Raw genomic sequence first — 11,714 nt, forward strand, 5'->3', positions numbered from 1 at the left:
CTACATAAAAGAATAAATGGACACAAATCAGATGTCAAGAATTATAACATTCATAAACCAGTCGGAGAACACTTCAATCTCTCTGGTCACGCAATCACAGACATGAAGGTCGCTATCTTACAACAAAAAAACTTCAAATCCAGACTCCAGCAAGAAACTGCTGAATTGGAATTCATTTGCAAATTGGATACTATTAATTTAGGCTTAAATAGAGATTGGGAGTGGCTAAATCATTATGCAAGGTAGCCTATTTCCCCTTGTTTTTTTCTACACCCCCCCACCCCCACGTTCTGGTTAAACTTGGATTTATGCTGGAAATGGCCCACCTTGATTATCATGCACATTGTAAGGAGAGTGGTCAATTTGGATGAGCTATTGCCAGCAGGAGAGTGAGTTTGTGTGTGTATGGGGGTGGGGGGGTGAGAAAACCTGGATTTGTGCTGGAAATGGCCCACCTTGATTATCATGCACATTGTAGGGAGATTTCAGAGTAACAGCCGTGTTAGTCTGTATTTGCAAAAAGAAAAGGAGTACTTGTGGCACCTTAGAGACTAACCAATTTATTTGAGCATGAGCTTTCGTGAGCTATAGCTCACTTCATCGGATGCATACCGTGGAGACTGTCTCCACGGTATGCATCCGATGAAGTGAGCTATAGCTCACGAAAGCTCATGCTCAAATAAATTAGTTAGTTTCTAAGGTGCCACAAGTACTCCTTTTCTTTTTGCGAATACAGACTAACACGGCTGTTACTCTGAAATAATTCATTAAAGAAATGCTACTTGAAGGGTTTGTTGAAATACAGTTGTCAGGAAGAGAAACGTTAAGGAGTGTGAGACAAGGGGTCCTCAAACTAATTAACTTAGAGCTCCTACTGAGCTAGGAGATTGGTAAACATTAGTATGCAAATAAGATATGTATGTATATTTGTCAGTTTCTGCTTTCTTTTGTCTCTTATGTTAAATTGGCTTTGGCTTAGCTGTATAAATAGGTTATCTTGAACCTCAGAGAAGGGCTCACATCTGGGTGCACTAGCAGGTGCTAATAAACAGAGTGGTCTGACAAATTATGTGAGTCCTGAATCTGACTTTGACACTTTCATCGGGATGAAACCTCTGGGGTCCTTACAAACATGATTCCCAAACCCCACAGAATTTAACAGAGAGTGAGAGCCTTTTTACGGGGTTTCTAAACCATCTCCTCTAGGCAGCACAGATTTCCCTATTGCACCCAGTAGGATAGTTACACAATCAACAAGAGAGGACCTTCTGGCAGGGGCAGGGAGTACTTCATACCATTCTGAACCCAAGAGAGGTGGCCCAAGAGCAGCTCTAATGAGTCCCCTCCTTGGCTGGGAAGCTGGGTCAGGTCAGCCTGTTGTTAAAGTTTGGTGGGGCCTGTAATTTCCCTTGGTCCTACCTGAGCGCCCCATTCTGTGCTGCTATGAAAGGAGCGCCGTCAGAGTCCTCAAGTGCTGGAGTCTGCTGCTGGCATGTGGCCATGTGCACTGTGCTGTCTGGGATGCTAGGTCAGCTGTCCCATGTGAAATCTTCACCCAGAAGAGCTCTGCGCTTACATCAACGGGCATTCACAGAACGGGTTTGCTCTGCTTTCTCCCCTCATTTTTGCTGACTGGCAATGTGGTTTACTGGAGAGCATGACACTAGAAGCCAGGAACCCCTAATCTCTGACCTGACTCTGGATAGGTTGCTCTATGTAACACAGACTTTGCTTGCTGATGGTCCATGGGAAATCCCAGCCTGGAGTTTGGTGCCACCTGGGACTAGCCTGTATCTAATTACCCCCTGTCCGATGTAGTGTTGCTCATTGCAAGGCAATACAGAAACACATCCCAGTTACCTTTCTCTGACTAGTCCCTCTGCATGTTTGTATCTCACTCTCACACTCCAGCTGCCCCAATTTTTTCCCAGAAAGTTCTTTTGTGGGAAATTTCAGTTCTTTTTTTTTTGTACCACTACAAAATGATTTCTTTACTTTTGAAATTGTGGAACAATTGAAACAAAATTAAATCCCTGCTCAAATCAAATCCCTTCATGATCAATTCTGCATGATGCTCTGGCACTTCCTATTCTTTCCCGCAGAGGGCAGCATTTAATTGCAAATACTAAGATGGCCAGCCAGCTGGGATGTCTCATCATTTGCTCTTGCTTCTCCTGCTCTCTGTAGGTTGCTGGTATCTAGGTGGGAGGCCCTGTGCATGTCACACACAGAGTTAGCTGCAGGTCTGATACAAATCCTGTTAAAATCAAGGGAAAGATCCTCACTGACTTCAGTGGGCTCCGGATCAAGCCTTAATGGAAAATAGCTGCCAAGCTATTTATCTGTATATTATCAACAAAATGGATCTTGTTCCCATGGCTATCCTGGGAAGTTATGACAAGCCACACACTTCATTTAGCCCTTCCTCCAACAGACAGGCTGCAGAGCCAGAGCACAGAATGGTGCACTACAGCTGGATGAATCTTTGGCGGTTTGGTTTGCAGCTCACTTGAGAACAACATGAAACAGTCAACAGCCATTGACTAACAACAGGCCTCCACCACACCCATGCTGCTTACTTCCCACCCACCTGGCACTGCCCAAGCCCAGCAGTGTCCACAGAGTGTTACTCACATTGTCCACTGAGCCCCATGTTGTCCTGACTCACTCATTTCTCTCCCTGCCTCACATCCCACCCCTTTCCTGTCTGGCCAATGTTAGTTGTACCTTGCCAGACCTGGAGTGCCCAGTTACCCACATTTCTAGCCTGCTTTGTCCATTGCCCTCCCTGGTTCCTTACCATCATGTCTCCTCTAGGAGTGAAAACAAGCAGCCACGTTTACTCACCTGATCCAGATGGAACCTGGTGACATCCTGGGTTCTGCAGAACAGAAAGCAAAGGGTCATGGATGGGAGCCAGGCAACCTGCAAGCCCATCAGAGCAAGAAATAACTTGTGAAGTCCCTTCCCTTTGTCACTCCCTGCCTGAGGGAGGAAGCAGGTAGGTCTCAAGACGGTTTGGTTTGATGGTGCCCAAAATAACACCTCAAGCTGCCTGGGAGCCAGTGCAGATCTTGGAGCAAAGGGTGACATGCCCCTGCTCTGAGCCACTGCTAGTCTGGCAGACAGCCAGTAGCCCACAGCACTAATCCAGGGCCTGATCCAATGCCTATCAGAGTCAATGAGGGTCTTTCTGTTGACTTCAGAGGACCTTGGATCAGGTCCCAGTTTGGAACTTACAAGGCCTGGATGACTGTGGAGATGTCCCTAGGTTCTTGCCAAAGGTAGATGGAAAAACAAACAAACTCTCAGCCACCACAGCTAACTGAGCATCCAGGAGCAGCCCCAAGTCACTAGGCAATACAAGGAGAAACAGCTGTACTCCCTGTCAAGGCATGCCATTTCTTCTGGTGGCTTGCCCCAGCCTCCAGGCATCAGCTCTGTGCTGTCAAGGTGGGGTCTCAACCAGTTCGCTCCTGCCCAAGGCGCTGGGGAAGCCTGTGCCAACTGTACTGGGCAAGATGGAAACCCAATACTGGAGGAGGGCTTCCAGAAGTCAGGCAGGCTGGAAGCTGGCCATTGGGGCAGGCACGATGAGGGTGCTGTGAGAAGGGTGCAGGTGTGTGTGTGTGTGTGGGGGGGGAACTGGGCCTTTTGCCTTGCAGAGGATGTTGGGTCCTTAAATACCACCTGTCTTTTGTCTCCCCATATCCTCTAGTTCTTTCCCCTACCATGGACTAACCTGACCAGCTCACCTCCTTCTGAACTAGGTCCCACTGTTGAATGGCATACTGGGTCCCACTGCAATACATTATGGACAGACCTCTGTGGTGTGAAGTGATTCCTAATGCACTGTGCTGTCCCACCAGGCCAGCAGCTGGCCAGGCTTGCCCCAGGAAGACCCAGCTCAGAAGTGGGCAGCCTATGCCCAATGAGGCAGAGGAGCACAGGAGGAGAAGGGGAGAGGGCTGAGCAGAAGGTTGTGAGAGATGGTTTGACTTTACCTGGCTGGGCCTGTGAGTCAGCTGGGAGGCAGGAAGTGCCCCAGAAAACCAATCAAAGCCCAGTGAGCTGGGATGTGTGTGCCCCATGCTAATGCTGCGCTCTTGCACCATTGGGGCCAGAGTATAATCTCACTTGTGGTCCTAGTGAAGTGAGTCTACTAATGACTTCCAGCGAGCCCTTGGGATGTGTCTGCATTAAGAAGCCACTACTCAGCCTGGCCCAATTCAACACGATTCAGCGGTGAGCCATATCAGGATGGAAGGACATTGGCCCAACTGTGTGGGGCACAGGACTGCAGGATGGGTTCAGGGAGGGATCACAGGGAAGGTTGCCCACCACTCCCCACACTGTCACTGGCTCCAGTCAGGACCATCACTCTCTTACTAGCAGGGGCAAAATATTCACAAAAAGAAAGTGCTGGGGGTTAGGAGGGAACTTCTGATAAGAGCAGGTTATTCCCTAGCTTCCCAAGGTGGAGGTCTCACACCTGCCTCTGAAGCCACCACAGAGACAGGATACTGGGCTAGATGGACCTTGGGGTTGGTTCAGTCAGCCAATCCCTATGTTCCTAAAATGACACTAGCAATGGACTACCAGTGGGAGGCAGGAGGAAGAAGCTGGTGCAGGAGGACCAGGGGAGGTGCCTAAGGACACATCTACCAGAGACAAAGAGATTTCCAGCCCAAGCTGGAACCCTGCTCCCCATACCTTCTGAGCATGTCTGCATCATCCACGTCACTGTCTGCTGGGCCGCCTGCCTTTTCATATAGGAGCATCTGCTTATCTGGCAGAATCTCAGCTACAGCATCAGGGGGCGGGAGGGAGACGTCATTATCTTGGTTAAGCTGTAAGAAGGAGTTTAGAAGGTCACCATGGATGGAGCAAAGCTTACAGAAAGTGGGGCCGGTGCCATGCAGAACACCTCGGGTGAGGGAATTGAGGCCAGATCCTCAGCTGATGTCAATTGACATAAAGTTCTGCTGACTTCTGTGGATTGATGCTGATTTCCAGATCTGGTCCCTAACATGGAAGCCAGGCTGATACCATAACAGAAGCTCTCCTATATCCTTCCTCTCCTTCTCTCTTTACTTAGGGCACTTGTCTGAAGAGATGCTCTGTGTTTCCTAAGAGTTCATCTGGTCTGGCTGTTTACTTGGCCCTGTTTGGTCTTTCCGATGCTTCATCTTTCAGAGGAGATGAACAGCACAGCCCAGGACCGCTGTGTCAAGGCTGAATCCCAACTCTGTCACTCCGAGTGCAGAAGTGGGGCCCGCAAGGATTTTAAAAATGAATACTGGCCACTCCAGGCTTGTATTAAACTCTCAAGGTTACAGCTTTTCTCTGACCTTGGCTTGATAAACGCTGCCATCACCCAAATGTAACAAAACCCCCTTTGAACCCAGGAAGGAGCACTTGGGAATTCCTCCCTGTGAGGTGCCCTCAAGCCCTTTCACCCCCATCCCAGGAAGAGCTGAAAAAGGAAACAAAGGAAATTAGCTGTGGCTACCAGCTAATCAAACAACATGCACAAACCTCTTAGGACACCAAAAATCCAATCCTGTTCTTAAAAAAGGTAAATTTTATTAAAAACAAAAAGGAAGAAAATACATCTGGAACCTAGGCTTTTGCTAGATTTTAAAAGAGCAATTCCAAAAATCAAGCACCCGAAATAGCTTTCTTGGGGGTTCAGCTTAAAGGTTACACACAAACAAAAGCATCTGGGGTTAGCACAGAGGAGTCCACAAGCCAATAAGAAATAACCCTAACTGCATCTAGTTAACATTCTGATCTACTTACACATTGGAGTTCAGATAAGTAGTTCTAGGCTTGATCTGAGGACTTATAATCATACCTGGCTTAGCTGCTTATGGCATGGCTACTCTGACCCTCCAGCCCAGAGAGAACAGACAAAGGGAAAGTTTCTTTCCCAACTTTAAAAAGTTCTACCTTCCCATTGGCTCTTTTGGTCAGGTGGCTGGCTGGGTGTCCATCAAAGGAAGCTATCCCCCCACTTTATTTATTATAAGGTCACTGAAGATCACACAAGGCACTTTTGGCATTGGTATGAGTCGTTAACTCTGGCACAATTCCAGAGGGATCAGTTACATTCAGTCTCTCTCAGGCCTCCAGATGTTTCAGCCTAATCACTAATTCTCAGGCAGCCTTGACATTTCAGTGCAAATTTGCCAAGATGATTGGCACTGGACTGGGCTCAGGAAAGCTGGGTCTTATGTGTGACCTTGGGTATGTCATGTCTGCTCTCTGTGCCTAAGGGCCAGGGCCGTCCCTAGCCTCCCCGCTAATCTCCTTGCCGTCCATCCGGTGTGCCCACCTGGCTGCTGCTCGCCTCCTCACCCCAGTTCACCCCACCCAAGGAGACCACCCTACCCACTGTGGGTCCAGCTCTAGAACAGCTCCTAAATCCTTGCTGCACTGTGAGGGACTCAGCTACTAGAGTGACGGGGCCACCTAAGACCTGAGATGAACTGTTTCACCCACTTATTAAAGTAGTGGGTATGTTTGGTGAACACACATGATGCTGTATGATTGAAATATGACCATTTATATGATTAATATTGCCACTATTATTGAAACAAATCTTGTACAAAGTATGTCATGTAAGGTATCAGTGGAAAAGTTACAGTCAATCAAATATGATTATCCTGTTTATATGCATGTATCATCTTTGTATCTGAAGTTATAAATATTGATTATGTACCAGTATTTCATGTGTTTGCTTCTGGGGTAACACCCACAAGGTAGTTTACATCCAGTCTAGCCAGCACATTGCACATGGACCATTCAAGTAGATGGCCCATTAAAGGACAAAATGGGCCATAGAAGAAGCTTATCCCTGCCGAGTGCGTTGTAGATGCTTTAGCCAAAATATGGGTAATGGCCAATGTTCCCTCTAATTTTTGACAGGCCGTGTGGGCAAAAAATTTCTTCTGTGCAAATTTTTGTGCGTGCGGTGTTTTGCCGAGTGCCCGGGGGTTAGGGTCTGGGTGCGCGCGCACACGCGCACAGCTTAGAGGGCCCAGTGGTAATGGCTGCTCTTATGAGTCATCAAAGAATGCAAGGGCATGTGACCCTGGACTCCATCTTGTGCCTGTACTTTTCCGCAAACTAAGACTGAGAGCAGTCCCTCCACCTGGGAGAAGATATAAAGGACCCTGGAAGCATCTCCATTTGCCTCTTTCCTGCTCGGATCTCTGGACTATAGACTTACACTAAAAGGAGTATTCCAATCAATGAACTGAGGACTTTACAAGCCAGCAGTTTATTCATCACTGCTTCAAACCTGATATAAGAACTCTGCAAGGATTATATGTATTTGATTTCCTTAACCATTTTAACTCTCTCCTCTTTCTTTTCTCTTATAAATAAACCTTTATATATTAGATACTAAAGGATTGGCAACAGCATGATTGTTAGGTAAGATCTGGGCAATATATTGACCTGGCTGCGTGGCTGATCTCTTGGGATTAGAAGGACTCTTTGTCTCATGAAACTGGTTTTCAATAAGCACTCATCCTTAGATGTTTTTAAGGCCTGGCTTGACAAAGCCCTGGCTGGCGTGATTTAGTTGGGGTTGGTCCTGCTTTGCACAGGGGGTTGGACTAGATTACCTCCTTAGGTCTCTTCCAACCCTAATCTTCTATGATTCATCATAAAGTCTAGTGTCTGGGTGGTGAAATGTCAGCTGGAATGCCTAAGGAGACTGCATTTCTGACTTCTAGTTAACTAGTGTGGTAAGACAGAAGTTTACTTTTGTTTCAGGCTTGGTATATCTAATAATAGAATAATCACTAATTTGGGGTGAGTCTGCCCTATTTCTCAGCAGTTTGTCCTGAATCTCGTATCCTCAGCTGTGACCCACTGAGGCATGGTGACAACACAGTCTTTTGCATCTCTTCACTTCATCAAAATGGAACTGTGCACACTTTGCATTGTATACTTCATGTAAATGAGTGATTTACATCCGATTCGTTGGTGCCTAATTATCAGGGACAAATCCTACTTCAGTGAACACCACACATTGCTGAACTAATCAAACAGAGGTGACACAGTGCAAACAAAGTTCTCTCCCGGCAATCTTTAAAACATTGATTTTCTTAACTTAAGTGATAGAAATCCAGTGCAAGCCCAAATATTGCTAATTCAGTTATCTCACATTCTCTGTAACACAAAGCAGGGTCATGTTTCCCAACTGCTAGTCATTAACTCTGAAAATATACCTGCTTCGCTGGAACCTCCATTCTCCACAATGATTTGTTCCCCGCCACGACACTCTGGTGACCACAACCATAAAAGCATATTGGTTATATCTGACGCTGCATCTGATCATGTTGTATCACCTCTGGTGGAAAGATACCTTGACACATGAGCTTTCAAAATGTAATGCTCACAAAAGCCATGTTCAGCACTGCAGCATGGGCAGCAGTCTACCCATGGCTGCAGAGTCCTGGCCAGGAGCTACAGAGGCCCTGACACTAGCTAGCGCTAGTCAGCCTGAGAGCTAGAGAGCAGAGAGGATCCCAGGGTCTGCCTGTGTCCAGCAGGCTCGGCAAACAATCCTCTTGCTCTTCATTACAATTAAGCCCTGTCTCCTCACAGCTGTGAGGGGCCCTACAATGGCAAGAGCTACCTGCCCCCTTTGCTAGCAGCGAGGCTAAGAACTGAATGGGTCATGGGGATGGGGGGTCTCCTGTTCTGAAATGGTCTCTCCATTAGATTAGGGCTGCCATGTGATTGCATGGCGCAGAAGGGGTTAGTGTGCATCGCCTGGGCTGCGTCTGTGCTGTTGCTAATGAGAAGAATGCACTCCCAGAGCTGTCAGTCTGGCACCCTTTGCCAGCACTTAATTTAATGTGAGAGACAAAGAGAGATGGTTCATGGTCCCCTACCCCCGTTTGCAGCCCTGGATACTCACGGTTGAGGAGAACGGCCTGTAATACCAAGCCATCCACCACCTGTACCTGGCCCCTATCCTACTAGCTCATTCCAAGCCATCTCCCATAGGCTGCTGCTGCTGCTCCTGAGAGACTCTGGGCTCCAGAGATAACTGGTGACACCCTTCACTGGCAGGCCAGCCATCCGTGATAACCAGTTCGTTGCCAGGTGTCTGTCACATCAAACAGCAACACCCACAGAACTATGCAAACTCCAGAGCTCAAAGGCAAATCAGCGATCCCATTCTCTGCTGTCCTGACCACAGGGGGCTTGGACACACACCCTACCAAGGCTGCAAGCTGCCTAGGAAAAGGCAGTAGGACACCAAACTTACAGAGGAGTTAGTAGCCTGCAGCATGAGGGAAGCCAGGCGTCTTTGAGGAACTTTTTGCTAGCAAGAGGGGTTTAGGTTTACGCAGGCACCACCTGCTTCCTTTGTGCATTCACAGCTCACGCTGTGCTGCTGTTGCTACAACAAGAAGGTTCCTCTTAGCAACCGCACAGGAAAGGCTCCCTTTGAACTCCAGCTTCAGTGCACAAAGTGTGCACCCCACAGGTTTTCTCACTGCCACAGCAGATGTGTGGAAAGGAAAGAGAGGGGTGAGCCGCTCTGATGGAGAGCCAAGGGCCTAAGGTCAAGTATGCAAATCCAGGTTTCGACACCTGCCTGATTAGCAGAGGTGCTGAGCCCCCAGGCTTCCATTGACTTCAGAACCAGAAGATCAGGCCTCTTCTAGTTCTACATCTATGGGTGGACTGAAGCACTGAAAAAGTTAGCCTAGATGAAAAACCTTGAGCAACACAAACCTGTTGTTCTGTGTCTCCATCGAAGCAGTTTGTCACATGGGTACTGCCAAGCTAAAAAAACAACCCTGGGCACCACTCAATTGAAGTCAGTGATGGAATCAATTGATGCAGTTATGCAGATTTACATCTGCTGGGCACCTAGATTTCTTTATCTTTATTACCCCGTAAGTCATTACAAATGTCATGGACTTTTCACCATTAATTCTATTAGTTTATCCTTTGCATTCTCTGATTGGGACAATGAAAATAAAGTGGTCAGTTTCATTTATGTAGTAAGTCAGTTTCTAGTCCAATGGTTCTCAACCTGTTTACCACTGTGGGCTACATATGCATCTATATGTTATATGGGCCTCATCCACACAATATGTATACTACCTGTATGCAGTGGTGAGCTGGAGCCGGTTTGCACCGGTTCGCACGCGCCGGTTGTTAAATCGTGAAGTAGTGTTAGAAACGGTTGTTAACCCGCTTCCCTGCAGGGGGCGCTGAGGCTTTGATGGGCTCCGGCCTGGAAGTGATGCAATTCCTCCTCCGGCCGCCGGGGGCGCTGCCCTGCGGGAGCCATGTGGGCTGCCGCCTGGCCCTGGGCACGAGCCCTGTTGCTGCTCCGGCTGCTCCCCGACCCCTGGCCCTGGGGCTCCTGCTGCTGCCTGGTGGGTCCCTGGCTGCTCAGCTGGGCCTGGGCTGCGTCCTGCTGCTCGGGCTGCTCCGAGCCGCTCTCCCCATGAGTACCCACCACCCTGCCTGCAGCCAGCCCCTGCCTCCAGCCACCCCCGCACTCCCTGCCTGCAGCCAGCCCCTGTCTCCAGCCACCCCCGCACCCCCTGCCTGCACCCCCTCCCTGCAGCCAGCCCCTGCCTCCAGCCACCCCTGCACCTCTGCCCGCAGCCAGCTCCTGCCTCCAGCCACCCCCGCACTCCCTGCCCACAGCCAGCTCCTGCCTCCAGCCACCCCCACACCCCCTGCCTGCAGCCAGCCCCTGCCTCCAGCCACCCCCGCACTTCCTGCCCACAGCCAGCTCCTGCCTCCAGCCACCCCCACACCCCCTGCCTGCAGCCAGCCCCTGCCTCCAGCCACCCCCGCACTTCCTGCCCACAGCCAGCTCCTGCCTCCAGCCACCCCCACACCCCCTGCCTGCAGCCAGCCCCTGCCTTCAGCCACCCCCGCACTTCCTGCCCACAACCAGCTCCTGCCTCCAACCACCCCCGCACTCCCTGCCCACAGCCAGCTCCTGCCTCCAGCCACCCCCACACCCCCTGCCTGCAGCCAGCCCCTGCCTCCAGCCACCCCCGCACTTCCTGCCCACAGCCAGCTCCTGCCTCCAGCCACCCCCACATCCCCTGCCTGCAGCCAGCCCCTGCCTCCAGCCACCCCCGCACTCCCTGCCCACAGCCAGCTCCTGCCTCCAGCCACCCCCACACACCCTGCCTGCAGCCAGCCCCTGCCTCCAGCCACCCCCGCACTTCCTGCCCACAGCCAGCTCCTGCCTCCAACCACCCCCGCACTTCCTGCCCACAGCCAGCTCCTGCCTCCAGCCACCTCCGCACCCCCTGCCTGCAGCCAGCCCCCGTCTCCAGCCACCCCTGCACCCCATGCCCGCAGCCATCCCCTGCCTCCAGCTATCCCCGCACTCCCTGCCTCCAGCCAGCCCCTGCCGCACCCCCTGCCCTGTATCCAGCCAACCCCTGCAGCACGCACCCCCTGCCCTGTCTCCAGCCAGTCCTGCACCTCCTGCCCGCAGCCAGCCCATGCCGCACCCCCTGCCCTGTCTCCAGCCAACCCCTGCCGCATGCAGCCCCCTGACTAAGCCAGTCCCTGCCGCACCCCCTGCCCTGTCTCCAGCCAACCCCTGCCGCACCCCCCTGCCCGAAGCTAGCCAGCCCCACACCCCCCGTCTCCAGCCAACCCCTGCCACACCCCCCTGCAGCCCTGCCCAAAGCCAGCCAGCC

General features: G+C 50.6%; 1 protein-coding gene across 8 annotated transcripts in view; it reads right to left on the minus strand.

Moving 5' to 3' along the window:
- The window catches only part of CCDC33 (coiled-coil domain containing 33), a 35,404-nt gene extending 26,358 nt beyond the window's left edge, over window positions 1-9,046 (minus strand). For 2 of the 8 annotated variants that reach the window (XM_077827716.1, XM_077827712.1), the window contains exons 1-4: window positions 8,939-9,014; window positions 8,244-8,297; window positions 4,714-4,850; window positions 2,848-2,881 (exon numbers count right to left, since the gene is read on the minus strand). In XM_077827716.1, coding sequence (XP_077683842.1) covers window positions 2,848-2,881; window positions 4,714-4,850; window positions 8,244-8,297; window positions 8,939-8,971 — 258 coding nt within the window. In that variant the 5' untranslated portion in view covers window positions 8,972-9,014. Of the gene's footprint in view, window positions 1-2,847; window positions 2,882-4,713; window positions 4,851-5,802; window positions 5,963-8,243; window positions 8,298-8,938 lie in introns of those variants that run through there. The other 6 variants (XM_077827718.1, XM_077827713.1, XM_077827720.1 and 3 more) reach the window with 5 other exon arrangements.
- Window positions 9,047-11,714: the final 2,668 nt, after the last annotated feature.

Source organism: Eretmochelys imbricata, chromosome 10, assembly GCF_965152235.1.
Source record: "Eretmochelys imbricata isolate rEreImb1 chromosome 10, rEreImb1.hap1, whole genome shotgun sequence".
Lineage (NCBI taxonomy): Eukaryota > Metazoa > Chordata > Testudines > Cheloniidae > Eretmochelys > Eretmochelys imbricata.